The sequence below is a fragment of the Coffea arabica genome, chromosome 3c (genome assembly GCF_036785885.1).
Source record: "Coffea arabica cultivar ET-39 chromosome 3c, Coffea Arabica ET-39 HiFi, whole genome shotgun sequence".
Lineage (NCBI taxonomy): Eukaryota > Viridiplantae > Streptophyta > Magnoliopsida > Gentianales > Rubiaceae > Coffea > Coffea arabica.
The window spans coordinates 5,054,655-5,072,340 of NC_092314.1; the positions used below are offsets into that span (position 1 = coordinate 5,054,655).

The 17,686-nt window shown below is 34.3% G+C and overlaps 1 protein-coding gene across 1 annotated transcript; it reads left to right on the plus strand.

Moving 5' to 3' along the window:
- The first annotated feature begins 6,061 nt into the window (after positions 1-6,061).
- LOC113734318 (protein NRT1/ PTR FAMILY 5.2) lies at positions 6,062-12,442 on the plus strand. Its single transcript, XM_027260815.2, has 4 exons — positions 6,062-6,413; positions 8,174-8,391; positions 10,772-11,337; positions 11,484-12,442. Exons 1-4 carry the CDS (start codon positions 6,287-6,289, stop codon positions 12,358-12,360), a joined length of 1,788 nt encoding a protein of 595 aa, XP_027116616.1. The 5' UTR covers positions 6,062-6,286; the 3' UTR covers positions 12,361-12,442.
- Positions 12,443-17,686: the final 5,244 nt, after the last annotated feature.

Below are 17,686 nucleotides of genomic sequence, written 5' to 3' on the forward strand. Positions count from 1 at the left end.
AATGGGGCTTGGGGCTACGATGGGTCGAATCCAAGAGGAGGACAAGACTCTAATGTTGGATGGTCCTTTACTTTTAAGATCTTCACATTTGGGCAGTCCAATTTCATTTGCTTTATGGACTTTTGGGCAGTCCAACTGCTTGGGGCGGTTACATTGAAAAAAATATGTTTAAATAGTAATTTAAGAAATGCTTATAGGTAATTATCTTGACAAGATATGTTTAGGTAATTAAAGTAAAGTTAGTTTTTTACAAGGGCAAATATGAAAGTACTTAGACTGATAATAAAATGTTTACGCCAAACCCCTTCCTCTCTCTTTATATATAGTATAGATATCATGGGAATTTTGGTTAGACATTCAGTTCATTTTTTCCTCCTCTACCATTATAAGAGTTAGAACATCCGTTTAAAATGAAAAGAGGAGAAAAGAAAAAAAAAGGAAAGAAAGAACAAAAGACCTTCGAAACCTAATACCTTGTGTTTTGGTTTGCCTGTACTAGGTTATTGTAATCTTTCCCAAGCAACTTAATTGGTTGTTTCCTAAGCAACTTTGGTTGCTTTGCTTGTAAGAGGTTGCTACAATCGCCAAGAGTTGCTTTGTGAAGTAGTTTACTGCATGAAATTGGAATTGGTCTACAAGAAACTGAATTCCAGAGTCCCATATTTAAGGGAATCTTGAACTCATTCTTTTGTTGTTGGAGGAGGATTCCTTGGTCTTTAAACGTTCATTTGGTTTTGGCCTTTTGGGCTATCAGAGTCGAACCTAGAGGTGGCAATTTGGATTGAGATCCATTTATCCATCCATATAATCCATAATTAAATGGATTTGGATTATCCATTTATAGTATTGGTTTTAAATGGTTAATCAAAGTAAAACCATTAAATTAAATGGATTTATATGGATTATCCATAAAAACCATATATATCCATTTATTTAAAAACCAAATAAATGAAACGGAAAGGAAATGAACTTCTGAAACGGCTCGCCAGCCAATGGGGCAGCGCTCTCGCCATTGCGGTCAGTTGATGTTGGGTGTTGGCCTCGGAGACTCAGAAAAACATGTCCGAGGACTTGGGGAGTCTTCGTAAGTTTGGACTAATCAGCTCACTACTACATTTCCATGGGCTGTCTTCTAAACTAGAAAAATGTGGAATAAGGGAACTAGTAAAATATTTAAATGGATTATAAATGGATAATTGGTTTTTATTTAATCCATTTAGATCCATCCATTTAGATCCATTTATTAAATGGATTTAAATGGATTGGATAAATTTTATCCACCATCCATTAAGTCAAAACCAATTATGAACCATTTATCCATTTTGCCACCTCTAGTCGAACCAACAACTCGTGTTCTTAACCTCTGCTATGAATAATGTAAAACCATGTGACAAATATAAAAGCTTCTCTGTTCATAAATTAACAAAAGGGAGTAGTTTGCACGTAAGGAATTGTAGAACTACAATTCCTTGTTGCATAAGTATTTTGGATAAGATTCTTCTAGATTATCAGCTGAAAGAAATTATTCTGTTTTTTTTTTTTTTTTTTTTACTATTACTGCTATTTTTTCTTTTCGTGATATAATTTGGTATTCTGTTTTCTAACAATTCATTTTTTCTCATTGAGGTTGTTGTACATTTTATTGTTCATTTTGACACCTAAAACCAATTTGTCCATGTAACAAAATAATGATTGCCAAATGATATGAGATGTGTGTAGATACTCTCGCAACTATTTGTTGTCATAAACTGAAGCATCAATTATTCAAAGAACACCTGCTTTGCTATATCTATTTTTCTGTGTGAAAGAAAGAAAGTATGTATGAAACCGCCGAGCTTTGGCTCCGTGGTCACCAAAAAGAAATTAAGTTTCTCTTTAAACTGTAAGTTTGGGGGTTTAAATTTCACCTGCAGTAAAAAAAAAAAAATTCAAATGAAGTGTCAGAGCACTCTCTTATTCTAGTCGAGTATGTATAGCTATTAGTCTCTTATATAGCTTTTTTAGGCTCTCCTTCACCGAAGAATATGATAGATTATGTTACAGAAATGTTCTCGTTGCGACAAAAAAAAGTATGTAAATTTCCTTTTTTCTTTTTTTAACATATTTTGACTAGTCGAGATGATAACCGGACCACAGGAATGAGAGGAATCCGTCTAGATGCTTGAAAAATGCAAGTCAAAGTTGAGTGTAGAGCTGCGGTCATTGACGGCAGACGACCTTAATGGATGAAGATGAATACGAAATATAATGACCAAAATACCACTAGGATTTTTTTTTTTTTTTTTTGGATTCCTTGAAGAATCTAAACGAATGATATATTTGAACAGGATTTTAATTGCTGCTAGTGCTTTGCTTGATTGATTCTGGTCTGACTTTCACTGTGTTTATGTGATCATATTCTACTTTAGTAGGGTATATTGCATTCTTTCTGGTCTAAAGTGTGCCATTTTGGCTTCACACATGCAGAAACTGTGATATGAAATGAAAGATGTTGGAAATTGATACTTTGCAATTTGTGCTCGTTTGTTTAGTGTTAGGTATCTCAATCCATCTTTTTCAACAGCTGTAAGCTTTGAATTGGAAAATTAATCTCTTCCCTAAATTCCACATGTTATTCTCTCATCCCAACTCTAGCCCCAACTTCCTTGTCGTTCTTAAGCATATTCAACTCAAAAAGTGGCCGCAACTCCCTTCCCCCCCCCCCCCCTCCCACCACTTTGAGACATGGTCGGAAAGTTATGAAAGAACCACCCCAAACATAGTAAGCAGAGACAACATGGTACTCAAAAGTTAAACCTTTTTGTTTTTTTCAAGGTGTGTTTTTCTAAAGCAAAAAAAAAAAAAAAAAAAAAATACTATTAGACTTTTTTTATTTTTGGAAAAATGTCTGTGTGATGAAAAGTTAATTGAAAATTGAATTTGAACTTTTCTAAAATATCTAAAATGGCATGGTCTAGTTAGTGAATTTTTTTTTTTTTTTTTTTTTTTTTGTGAAAAAGTTCACTCAACTCCATAAAACGAGCATTTTGAATCAGTCTTTACTAAATCAATCGAAAAATGACCTACAATTTAAGACAATTTTGTCCCTGAAAACCTAAAACAGTAGGTCGATCAATATATGCTTCTTTTCAGTTGGTTTACTAGTTAAATTGGCGAACACGACCCCCAAAAATCCCATTTTAAGGAGTTGAGTGATCTTTTTTATTAAAACAAAAAAGTTTAGTGATCAAACTGTGCCATTTTAAATAATTTAGCAACTATTTTTGCCATTTACTCAACTTAAAAAAAAAAAAAAAAAAAAGAAGGTTCTAACTAGAGCATTTAGTCCTTGCTCTGACTTTTAATGCAGAAAGGTTTCCAAATATTTCAGTATTCATCATTAACCAACAAAAAGTAAAACCTTCTTTCACATCATTGATCTAGCAACTGGCAATACATTTCCCGCATGCAAAAATTGATAGCAACCTAAAAGGGTGTAAAGCACAATGAACATATACATTTATTTCGTAAAGTCATTTTCGTGAGAAGATTTGCATCTGGTATTCGTATATTTGTAATCATCACCATATATACTTGAATTTTCATAATGTTTCTTGCTTATCTGTGCCGATTCTTGTCAAATCTTTATTGCATTCCTTGAAACCAACCTTTACTGACCTCTCACAAAAGAATAAAAGGAATATCATAGCATAAAACAAAAAGGGCAAAACAAATACTAAATTCTTTTCTGCTCTTGTAAATGCCAAATTACTTTAATACTACCACTATAGAAATCTGCACTAAACATGTTAGTCCAAAAAGGGCAAAACAATCTTGATTTTCTTTCTTTTTTTTTTTAAATAAAAGATATAATTATGAATCTGCACTGATGACAGAAAATACGTCAACATGTTAGAGATACATAGAGACTTGAAAATCATAAGATAAAATAGATTTAAAAAAACAATAAACATAAAAATAATATTGTAATTTCTAAAACAATTTCAATCCAGATGAATTGCCGTAGTCCAGTAGATCTGTGCATGGCTTCTTATAGTAAATATTGCTTCAAAGCTAAAGAGAAATTTAGATATAACATAATAGATTTGCGAAATCTCAGATCCTATAGAAAAATGTCAACAAAAAAAAAAAAAGAAAACTCTCACGACGAAATCTTAACCTCTTACGAGAGAATAAAACTTCCACTAAAAGAATTTAGGAGAGAAAAAACTCCCACTAAAAAATGCTAGGAGAGATTTTATTCGAATACACGGGAAAAAAAACTAGAGAGAGAGTTTTAGACTAATAATCATTGTCCTAATAATTAAATGCCAATTTGTACGCGCTTCTATTGAAACTCTGATACTGTTTAAAAGTATAACGGCTAAAGGTTTTCAATCAAATGCATGAAAATTGTTTTTCACATGGAAATTGTTTTTCATACTCCCTTCAGAGGAAATGATTGGTCAAATTTCCACTCACCCAAGAAGATATCTTGCATATTGTTCACGGCAACATATTCAAAATCGGCACACATGTTCTTGATTTCACGGTGTTCATTTGCTGGTTTAGGCTTTTCAATTACCCAAGAAAGAGTCTTGTTCACAAAAATCAGAATAAAACAGAAGTTTTATTGTATTTCACTACGACTATCAGTGAAATTGTCAAAAGCTTTTGTACTACCCATTAGAATTTAACGATCCACAAATCATTTAATCTCTGAAAGCTCTTCAATTTTGTTTGTTAATCAAGTACATGGTTAATTAGAAGATCCAGATACGTGCCAAATTAAAATCAAGCACAATCCTTGAATCGAAATGGATCTTGAAAATTCTGTTAATAAGTACACGGTTACCTTGAAAATATAATATATATATATATATATATGCCAAATTAAGTAAAGCTTGATCCTATAAGATTTTGTTGAATTAGTAAGCAGTAAATGCAAGGTTGCTGACAGGGCTACAAACGAGCCGAATCGAGTCGATGTTTGGGCTAATCAAATTGAACCTCGATTAAATTTTACCAAACTCGAACTCGAGCTCGAGCTCGACGAGCCGGCAATTTAAAAGCTCGAGCTCGACTTGAATCAATTCGAGCCAAGCTCGAAAAAAATAAAAAATAATTATTTTATTTTTTAAAAAATAAATAAGATAATATTTTTTTCTTAATAAATAATAAAATATTAAGGATATATATGTAATTTTACTATTAAAATAGGAAAATAAAAAAAATATATATATACTTAAAATAAAAAAATAAAAAATATTATATATATACTCGAGCTCGCTAACGAGCTTAATATTTTGAACTCGAGTTCGAGCTCGATTTCGACTCGAGTCAGCTCAAGCTCGACTCGAGCTCGATATTGATCGAACTCGACTCGACTTGACTCGAACTGTTCGTGAGCGGCTCGATTCGTTTGCAGCCCTAGTTGCTGATCAACGTCATCATTGCATCTTATTTTGCTTGTTCAATCTGCAAAAGGCCAATCTTGTCATTTCATTAACGAGAATTTTCTCTTTAGGTTACTTCATTGGTCAAAGCCCGCAAAAAGATCCAATCTAGAATGCATCTTATCATCATCTTACTCCAATACTTGGACTTACTACTAGCTTACTACTCCTCCTATCCAAAATTGTTTGTCGCATTTCAAGATTTCAACTTTTTAGGAGTAGTTTGACGACAATGTTAGTGGATTTGCTTTTAAAATTATCCTTAAAAATTCAAAATTTAAATTTAAATTTAATATGAAATATAGATAAAAATAGAAATAATATTAAAAAAATAATAATCTTTTATACACTGACAATATATACACTAACAGATCTAGATATATACTACATATACAAAATTTGATAGTTAAATTCAAATTTATATGATATGGCATTCATTCAAACCCGTCAGTATATCTAGTGACAGTATAAGAAAGATTCATCCTTAAAAAAAGGGATTAAAAATAATTTTGACTTTAATAAAATAACAAAATATTTCAAAATAGAAAATATAGCACTTTCAATGAGAAGAGGAGCACCATGCAGTAAGATATCCTCGACTTCGAGAGAATACCGTTTCACACTTCACACTTGACTGAGACAAGGCATAAAAGAAAAAGGTAAGAAGGAACCAAGGTACGGGTGCAGGGTGGCTCTCTATAAATGTGGATGCTGCTTCAAAGTTCAAACATCAGTTGCCGACCACTACAACTTGAAAAAGTATATTAGAACCAAGTTTACCAGCTAGTAGCAACTTCTACTCCAGTTACTCCACCGGCCAGTACAATAGCAACTACTACTTGATTTCTTTCATGGCCTCACTAGAGCTAGCAGAAAATGGCTCGGATGGATACACTCAAGATGGTACTGTTGATCTCCAAGGGAAACCTGTTCTTAGATCGAAGAGAGGAGGATGGAGAGCTTGCTGGTTTGTTGTTGGTAATGTCTCTGTATCCTCTTTTGCTTCCTTCCAGTTCCACCCCAACTGTGTTGCAGTGTGTGCTAAAATGTTCATCCAGATCCTAGAAATGCAATGTTCGTTTACTCAAAACTTCTATTTTGTCGTTAAGATTTTAGTCTGAAGCATGTATCCCCATGCTTGGCTACATAGCTCCCTGTAAACTGGGAAGATGTTCCTGAAATTGTTCCCTCATCCTTGCTGCCTTTCTTCTGCCTTTTGTACGAGGGGGAGATCGGAAGGGCATATTCAGGAATGGAGAAACTGGAATATTGGCATAGAGCATATTTTGCTAGATCAAAAACCACGTTCATTTTACTAGAAATAAATAAAGCAACTTTTCTTGATAACACGGTAAAAAACATTTTTACCCATTTTTTCTTTTTCTTTGTTCAAAACTCTTTTTTCCTTAATCTTTTTGCAACTTATTTCTCCTCAAATGTCTACCGGAAGATGACAGCAGAAAAGAACAAGAATGAAGTCAAAGACCGAAGCCAATAGAGTTGAGCTTTATGTGCATCACGTTTAATTATATCTTATTCTTCAAATAGTACTAAGATGTAATCATGTGTGGACATGTTCGATGCACATATATGTTGTTGATTGGCTACTGGGATTTAGCTCAGAAGTCAGAACTTCAAAACCATGAAACTAATTGCCTAATTGTTAGCTGTATCTATCTAGTTGAATTTTCAAATGATTTTGTACCATAAGCAGCTTATCTTTCTTTGTCGAAAAATTGATCACGTAATCTTTTCGTGTAGTATTTTTTTTTTTTTTTTTTGCGTTTAACATAGAATTGGGAAAGTTTTTTTTATGTCTTTCCAAAGAAATTCGATCACGTCAATGCATGTTGTTTTGTATCATCTGTTTCAGTGAGTTGATTCCATTTTTTTTTAGTGCTCCTATATTGTTTAATGTCCGACTAAAACTCTAAAAGTGCAATTCGGCAACACTCTCTTTTTTGAAAAAAAAAAAAAAAAAAAAGTGAGAGGTCTTTGACCTACCGGATTTTCTACTTATGATTTCTCTCACCTTACAATCTTATAAGTTATAAGATACAAAGACTAAAACAAAAAGACAAAAACCTGCCAATCCAATTATTCACTTGTGATATCGTCATAATGATGACTGCCAAGAATGAATTCTTCTTCCATGGTTGCAAAATCATACGTAAATACGTACAAGAATACATAAGCACATATATATATATATATATATATATATGTATACACATTTATATTGTGCTACATCATTGGCCACCTTCCAACTAACATGCATGGGCTTTAATTATCATATACTTATTACTCCCTCCGTCCCACTTTGATAGTCCTGTTTTCCTTTTTCGTCTGTCCCAAATTGTAGTCCACTTTCCAATTGAAGAATGTAGTTGTATTTTAATTTTCCTAAAATACCCTTATTTAATGTAAGTTGTTGTTACTATAAACCTACCCCATTTAATAAGAGTTGATCTTTTTTTACCATCAATTCAAGTTCCCATAAAATTGTACTCTATTTAATGTAAGGGTATTTTAGGAAAATAGCAATCTAAATTTACTTTTCCAACAAAATTAACTACTTTTTCTTAAATTGTGTGAAAAAAGAAATAGGACTATCAAAGTGGGACGGAGGGAGTACATACTTTATCAATCAGTTATTTCTTCCAATTGTTTGTTTACATATCCCATATATACCTTTTCGTTTGTTTTGATGTTTCCTCGTTTTAATCGACTTTGTACAGTGTACGAGGTGTTCGAACGTATGGCATTCTATGGAATATCTTCGAATCTCTTCATATACTTGACCAAAAAGCTCCATCAGGGCACAGTTACATCAGCCAATAATGTCACCAATTGGGTAGGAACCGTCTGGATGACTCCAATCTTGGGTGCATATTTTGCTGACGCTGTTCTTGGCCGCTATTGGACGTTGGTGATTGCATGTGCAATATATCTCTCGGTAAGGCTGCATGTACAGCATCATCATTTTGTTCATAACATAAAAAAATAAAAAATTTTTGAAAACTTTTTTTAAGGTGCCATGGTTCTAAAAATGTGCCATAATATGAAATGAAACTTCTATAAGTCAAAAGAAAAGATCATAATCCACAGCTTATCTATTGTGATAGCATCTTATTGATCTTTGATGTGAACTCCCAAAATTACTTCAAGTTTGACATTCATTCAAAAAAAAAAAAAAAAGGTAATGCAAATTAAATAAGATAGGAAAGAAATATTAATTAATATTGTCTTTCACGAAAGAAGAAAAAGAATGACTAGCTAGTATGCAATTACAATACCTTTGTCCACCCTGAATCTGGAAAGAGGTCGGGATTCAAGGAATGGAGATTGACTTAATTAAAGCTGTAGTTTGAGTTGGAAGTGAATGAAGTGATTGAGACTCATCAATAAGCATTTTTCAAAGTGATGATTGAGCATTTTTTATTAAACAGGCTGGCATGGATAGACTTTGCTAACGTATTGTTTTTCTGTTCTATAGTACGTACCCTAGTTATCAAGACCACTTTAATAATCTAGCTAGAATAATTATTTATGCTTCTATCAAGACCACGTATTGTGTATTGCATTCTTTATTTTTAATGAAGTTGGAGATACCCCGACAAAAAAAAATTTTAAATTAATTTAGAGTGTTAGAATCAAGATCTATCAAATTTTTTTTTTTTAAAAATTGTATTTTATCCCGTAGCCCTTTTGTATCTTCTGAAACAATCTGACCCCAAGAAATTATTGTGTACGACCAATTGACCTCAACCTCTTTGGATATTCGTGTATGATGTATGCAAGACAATACAACTTGTGGCATGCTGGTCCATGATCTGGACCTTAAGGTGAAAAGACTTTCTTAGCTGCTACTACTATTAAATATGGTCAATTTTGTAGCTACCATTTTCTTGCCACTGGCCCAAATGTCCAGTGGTCATCACCATCATGGTGATGCTGGAGGTCTGAACCCCTGACATCTCACAAACTTGTCACTTTACGCGATTGATCTTTTGTTCTCACGGGATAATTTGAGTGGTCCGCTCCCTTTTCTTAGGGTATGGCGACTTTCTTGGCTTGTCCAGGGTTCGAGTCTCGTTGTTAATGTGCTCGATGTGGAGTGGAGCCTCCTCTTCCGGGTCGCAGGGGATTAGTCGGGCCCCGTAAGAATTGACCCGAACACCCCTGTATTGAAAAAAAAAAAAAATTTGTAGCTACCATTTTCTTGAAGAAAAGTACAAAATGCCGCTATGATAAGCATAAGCTGTAAATTAATATTTATTTCTTACTTGAAAAATCACCACAATTCAAAGATTCTTTCAACGTTCAATATTGTCTCCTCAATTGATTGATTCAGTTTCAATCCCCTAAATCAAGATTCTCTGTGGGCTGCTTCAGCATCAAGCAGGCATACTTTATGCTCAATTATCTTGAACCCGATGGATCATTCCTTTTTTTTATTACAATATACGAAATTGGGAATTTCACCAAGTCGATTGCTTGACATATAATTAAACATCGCATGAAATCGTCACTGTGTCTTGACTTATGCTCAACTCTTTGGATAGGTCCTCTTGTTTATAGTAATAAACTTGACCACTTGGCAACTCTTTATCCTACCTGATGATTTGTTAATTATCTACTTGCATTAGTTAATCATCAAGCAAGCATGTTTTATTTTATTTTATTGTCTCGGCCATTTTCTATATACTTTGTCTGACTTCCTTGGTCCTTGAGGTCTTTCAACCTTATCTAAATGGCAACTTGTAGTTTCGTTTGTCACGTATTTATTATTGACTTGTTATTTCAACGCCCATTTTCCTAATTAAGCAGATAGGCCATAGAAAAAGGGGGCAGAATGTAGTATTTATATTGAAACTCTTTTAATTTATGGGAAGCAATTACGTATATGGGTTGATGTTAACGTAGTCTATTGACAAAGTGTTTGAGAAATTAATTGGATTTGGACCTTAATAAAAAGTAATGAGACGGATAATGAAAGGAAGATAGGAGTTTGTCGTTAAAGATGAAAAATTAGTCCACTGGATTATATCAATTTATAAATTCTTCCGAGTCTCTTATTATTCTGGAATGATGATTTAAAAACTAATCACAATTTTTCCACCCCCCCCCCCCCCCCCCCAAAAAAAGAAGAGAATAAAGGGTCGATTTGGCCATATAATTTCAACTGGCAAGGTATATGTTAGGGTACAACTCCAGTCTGTAAGATTGATACTAGAGAAACATTGCATGGTACAACTCTAATGGAAATCGCTGCTCTTCAAGAACTTAATTTTAGTGATTCTTTATCTCATTTATCTGTTACTGCATAATATCAGGGAATGTCTTTATTGACACTAGCAGTTTCAGTCCCCAGACTCAGGCCGCCCCACTGTGCTGATCCGAAGGGCATCAATTGCCAGAAGGCCGACAAATTGCAATTAGGAGTATATTTCGCTGCCCTCTATATACTTGCAGTTGGAACTGGTGGCACAAAACCAAATATTTCAACAATTGGTGCTGATCAATTTGATGAATTTGACCCCAAAGAAAAGCTTCACAAGCTTTCCTTCTTTAATTGGTGGATGTTTGGCATATTTCTTGGGACACTTTTTGCCAACACAGTTCTTGTTTGGATTCAAGACAATGTGGGATGGACACTCGGTTACGGGCTTCCCACGACTGGACTTGCCATTTCTATACTGATATTCTTGGCAGGCACGCAATTTTATAGGCATAGAATTCCTACTGGAAGTCCCTTTACAAGAATGGCCCAAGTCATAATTGCTTCCCTGAGAAAATGGAAGGTTTCTGTTCCCAGTGACCCTAAAGAACTATATGAGCTTGATCTTGAAGAGTATGCGAAAAATAAGAAAGTCAGGATTGATTCTACACCTTCATTGAGGTTTGCACTACTCAAATCTATTATCCCAGTATTGGAATTTGGCTAAATAAGGAGCTAAATAGGGAAAAAGATTATTGCATTTTTTTTTTCTAATATAAAGTATTCGGGCTTCTTTCTGCTGATCTAGTGCATTGTTGATCATGCAGATTTCTAAACAAAGCTTGTGTAAAAACAACTTCCACCAATCCATGGATGCTCTGTCCAGTTACCCAAGTGGAGGAAACTAAACAGATGCTACGAATGATTCCCATCCTAATCGCTACATTCATTCCAAGCACAATGCTTGCACAGATTAACACACTTTTTGTCAAGCAAGGTACAACTCTCAACAGACGTCTTGGTGGCTTCAATATTCCACCAGCAAGCTTAGCAGCATTTGTAACACTAAGCATGCTGATCTCCGTCATGTTATATGACCGATACTTTGTGAAAATCATCAGAAGATGGACTAAAAATCCTAGAGGAATTACTCTGCTTCAGAGAATGGGAATTGGAATGATTCTGCATATTGTTATAATGACAGTGGCATCACTAACTGAGAAATACAGGCTTTCCGTGGCCAAAGATCATGGCCTAGTACAAAATGCAGGTCAAGTGCCTCGGTCCATATTGCTTTTGCTTCCTCAATTCGTGCTTATGGGAGTAGCTGATGCATTCCTGGAGGTAGCAAAAATCGAGTTCTTCTATGATCAAGCACCAGAAAGCATGAAAAGTCTTGGAACATCTTATTCCATGACTACCTTAGGAGCTGGAAATTTCATCAGCAGTTTTCTTTTGTCTACAGTTTCTCGTATCACGAAGAGGGATGGGAACGAATGGATTCAAAACAACCTTAATGCTTCTCATCTCGACTATTATTATGCATTTTTTGCAGTATTAAACGTCTTGAACATTGTCTTTTTCTTGATTATGACCAAGCTTTATGTATACAAGGCAGAAATTTCGGATTCGATGGTTGTGCTCAGAGAAGAACTTGGGGGATTGAAGAGTAAGGTAACCGATGAAGAGGCAACAACAACATAGGTTGGTGGATCTGCAGTTATCAAAGGGATGTATATTGTTATGTCTGTAATTTAGAGATAATGAATATCATTTTTCTTTTTCATCTCGAGAGAAATTTTGTGCTATCACTATAATTCTTCGTTTAGTATTGCTACTCTTCTGATCCTCAGTCCAATTTGCAACTCGTAACAGAAAATGCTAGTATTAGGTGACAGGACTCATTAACTACTAATTTGTTTACTACCTTTTTAACTTTGCAGCCAGCCATTTACAACTCTTCTATCGTTTAATTCACCATATTACTTGCATTATGTGAGAATGTTCTCTATAGATACTTCACAAGATACAGGTTTTAGGTTGGTAATTGCTTCTGAAGTTGCTTAATTTAAGTCTTCTGACTCCCTTTGATCGGGCATCAAGTTCTGGTGATATGATTCTTGATTTACTTTATGCTGTATCTTCATTCAAATATTAACACTGTTTCTATCCTTAAATTAATTCTCATATAGTAGCTTTTTAAGCATGGGGAATGGAATATTAGAAGCGATGCTATTCCACTTCAAAACATGAAAAAAGCCATCAATTTTGAAGGCCAGAAACCTTCATTTAGAAAGCAAACTCCTTCCCTTCTTCCTTTTTTACTTTTCTTTTTGGTTTCTTTTGTATCATTGTTCGTGGCATCTCCGTGGATGGAGAAAGTAGAACATTTTTTTTTTTCCACCTTTGTCGCTAAGTTAAAAGAACCTTTAGTGCCTAGACTTTACAACATTCAATGTGCTCATGACTTCAGCATTTGTTCCATCAGTATTAGACCTATCTGTGTTCACTACTTTCACAAGCTCTACTTAATTATTAGCTTTGAAACAAATTAGCAATTATTGAGATTCTACTATGGTATTCAATCATACTTTAAATCATGACTAGTGATTTCAGAAGGTACTAAACAAGGTAGAAATTGGCATCATGTACAAGAAGCCTATGTATTCAAAGCTCTTAACTTTGCCTTGCATCAGTTTTCAGGGGCCTCACTGAACTGAATGCAAACTTGGTTTATACTCATTGCTTGGTTAAAAAATCAGCTTCTAATTTGATTTCACAACGCACTTTATCAGTACAAATTGAATTTTTATCACGTAGAGCTCCTTGACTAAGGTAAAAATTTCAGTTTTCTCCATGGCATAGTATCAATATTCTTTGATTTTCCACAGCAATTAGAATTTTAGAGCTGGAAAAATTCTTTGATTGTTATTCCTTATGACCTTCAAACTACACTGGAAAAGCAGTCTTGGTGTAGAATAGTCAAATTATGTGTAATTTATAATCCCATTAATTAGTGGATCATGTGAAGCTGATGGGAATTGATTTTACTAAAGTTGGAATAATGTGCCACGAAATCGCAACCTCCAGTTTGAACATAAAGCTCTTTGAATAAGATTAGCCCGACTAACTCAACCTTTTCTAGTACAGCACTATTCTACTGTAAAGTGAATCCAAAATTATTTTCTACAAAATCCCAAATCTGATGATGCCTTCTGTCCCTCCAATGAATAGCTATATGAATGGGACAACCCCATCCTTGCCCTACAATTCCCCCCACCCTAAATGCTTAATCATCTTCACTTTTGACTTTGCAATACTAAAAAGGCAAAGTTGTCACTTACTCACCAAAGGATATATTATTATTACTACAATGTACTCCGCATAGCATTCATGCTAGTTTTATTTTCTATTTGTTTTTTCTAGTTTTGAGGTTTAAGAAACACCAAGAAGAAGAAAACAAAATGGCTTATTGACCTTAAATGGACCACTGCCTCATATGTGTAATCCAGTATAGTGAAGTTGAAAGGCATGATCAAACAATTGGTAAATATGGCTTTTAGCGGTTTCATAACATATTAGCCACTAAACCTTTCTTATTCACAAAAACAATTGTTGTGATGCATGCAAGTGAATGAACAAAGACATATTTGATGTTTTTCTAATTTATGCTTGGCGGAATCCAAGAGTCAACCTCTAGAGCCATTTACCTATAATTCATGGTCCTAATGCTGCTAGAACCTGGGTTGCATGCAATAATAATACCTACAATGACAACAATCAGTATTCCGAGGATCGCTAATATGGGCTACGCTAGTGAGTCGTGTGATGATTATCACTCCTACCTACTCTTAATACAGGACTATGGAAAATCAGATTTCTTTGTGCCAAACTGAAAATTATCATGAATTAAAATTACTAGGATCACTGGCGGAGAGGGAGGGGTGGTCATCCGCGAAGATCTTAGGAATCCCTTTCTATTCCCTTAAAGGATTAATAGTTTGGACTTTCATCCTTGTAAAATTGAGATCTTGGCGAAACCCATCCAAGTTCTTCACAAAATTTCTAAGGGTACACCTTCAATAAACATCTTTCCTAGTTTTGCCCTCATAACTCTCAACCTTTGGTTCTGTCAATGAGTCAGTCGAATCAACATCAAAAGTAGAGAAAATGAGAAAAAAAAGGATTCATTAGATTATTCAGAATTTCTTAGTTTGGTCATTAAATTAAACTTTTTATTTAGTTAATTATCATTCAACTAGCAAAACAATACATTTTCTGTCACTTAATTAATAAAAACTTGTGCTTCTGATCATTCAACTAATGAAAATATACACTTGTTGGTCGCAAGAAGAATGTTTTAATTAGCTTAATTGCCATTTTGGCTGAATAAAAAGTTAGGTGACTAAAATAGGGAGTCATGAGTAGTTTAGTAGCAATTTGTAGTAATTGCTCTCGGAGGTAATGCTATCCAAATCCTTCATGCTCTTTCTGGGATCCCTATCACAAGACTTTCATGATAAATTCATCAAGCTATTTCAACTCTGGAGTCCATTCAAATGAATATTAATCCACTCCAATGAAATCATCATGATGTCCTAAAGATAGCTAGAAATCCCACTAGTGCTATTCAAAGGGCCGAAATCCCTTCTTTGAGGACGTTGAAGATTCATCCCTTTTTTTGGTTTTTTTCTGACGAATCTTTGTACTTGCTTGATAGCTTTTATCAATTGTTGAGCATGCATTCTGGCAATATTGCAAGCGGCATTGAGATGAGATGAGATGAGATGAGATCTTCTGGGGATAAGATTGGCTTCACCTTCAGAAGTGTGAAGCAACCACTTTCGGTGACCAGTCCTTTTCTACAGCAAAGATTCTCTTTGTTTCAGACTTTCATTGCATTCCATGACAGAATCCATAAGTTGCTTTTGAGAAGGTTGTTTACCAATCATATTTGAAAGTAAGGCAATAAATTTGCTTCACAATTTTTGCTTTCCTACCTAATGTGATAAAAGGGATAGTAATAGACTGATAGTTACAAATCATAATTGAAAGTCCAAAACCTTTTTGCCATTCCTCATAGAATCTTCTCATAGTTACGTGACAAGTTGACTATTTCAATAAAATGATAAGGTTGGTTCTTATTCTCTTTCTGTCAAAAAGGTAAATTTGTAGCTTCGGATGCTGAAACATATTGCCTGCGGGGAAGAATTAATCAGAGTAGAGGAAAAACATATGACCAAACTGAGAACTGATTCTTTTAGTCAAACTTCTTTGCTACTATTTATCAGAGGCATGCATGAGGAACATATCCTGATAAACTTATTGGATGTGCAAAGCACAGAAAGAAAAAAAGAGAGAAAAAAATGGCCTATTTTAATCAAGGAGATATTGCAATATTTTCGTGGCTAGGTTCTCCTTGTCTGAACTTGGACGTATGAAATTAATTGTTATATACTATGTTTAAGGTAGTGTAATGAAACTCTTTTAAGATGTAAATTCCATGGGTAATAGGACAATAGTGTACAACTTTATCAATTTTATTCCAAGGTATCAGTGAGCTGGTTTACCAATGGTCTCCTGACTACAATCTTAAGAATAATTAGGCCAAGGCCTCGCAAAACATGTCAAATGTTTAATTGCTTAATGCAATTAACATGCTGAAGAAAATGACCCAATGTAAATATCAACAAAATGGACATATAATATAAGAAAACAACAACTTAGAGACACTAAGAACGGCTAATAGTTCTTCAATACAAGATAACTAGTATTAAATGGTGGCCAATAATGTGTAATAATTTGTTACCATCCTCGTGGGGTGAAAGCCCTTTATACCCCAATATCAGGTAAATCCTTGTATAAACCAGCTGCCTTAGCGTACTAGTTAACAATTTGAATGTTCTGGTCAATACATGACAGTTTGTTAAAAGAGTAAATCTTATATACATTAATAGTGTATACACTATCATGGTTGGAAACACAATATATATGTAATATATATGATTCATTAATTATTCATTGACCAAAATATTCAAATAATGATGGACAAATTGAAATTGCTACAAGATGCTCATTCTTCACAGGCCTAGTTTTCATTGCACCTTATGCATGCCTTGCTCGGGTGAAATTTGAACACCATCAGAGTGAAACTAATTAAGAGCATACATCCGTAATTAGAGAAACAACAGGTCACTTTTTTTTTTCTTTTTTAAAATTTCCAACAGTGGAGGGGTGATACTTAAGAAGTGGGGATAGGGCATGAGGATTTAAACTGGTCACGTTATTACATGGCAAATCTATAATTGATTTTGTATGCCTTGTTGGCGGTTTTGTGGAGCTCTTTTGTGGGAAGTTGAGTTGGGGCGGGCAGAGCACTTATGGACGGTTGCTCTTTCTTTGATCCTTTTTCTTGGCTGTTGAGAAGGGGACAAAGAGATGAGAACTGAGAAGTAACAAGAAAGTACCCGCAATGAGTCCCCTTGGCCCTTTGTCAACTCTCACGATCAACTAGAATTATAATGACCCTTTGCTAAGGGTGACTTTAAAAGAAGCAAGGAATCCAGAAAGACCCTTTTTCCTCTGCAACAAAGGCTAATTTGACAGAAGTTGAGGTTTGGCAATAGTAATCAAGCATTAATTATCGCACTTGCCAGAAATGTATAAACTTTTTTCAGTAGATAAGCTTCGCATGGTACGGTGCACTCAATGTGTTTTCGTGCTTGGATTTTTCTGAGGGGGATTGCAATGGAAGTGAAGATTTTGGTACTTAATGATTGCTCTTGATTAGAAGATATGATAACGACTTCTATGAACATGAGTTTTCCATAATTATCTTTTTTGTCTAAAATTTCTTTGTGGTTCTCTAAATGTTCCTAGATTATCCTTTTTCTTCTCTCTTTTTTAACCATCTAAAACTGCAGTCTTATAAGAGGCAACAACAGCAAAAATTAAATAAAAACAATACCAAAATAAACAAAAGAACCAAGCTTGGTTGTTAAGTTTTTTGGGGTAAAAAAATAGGACTAAT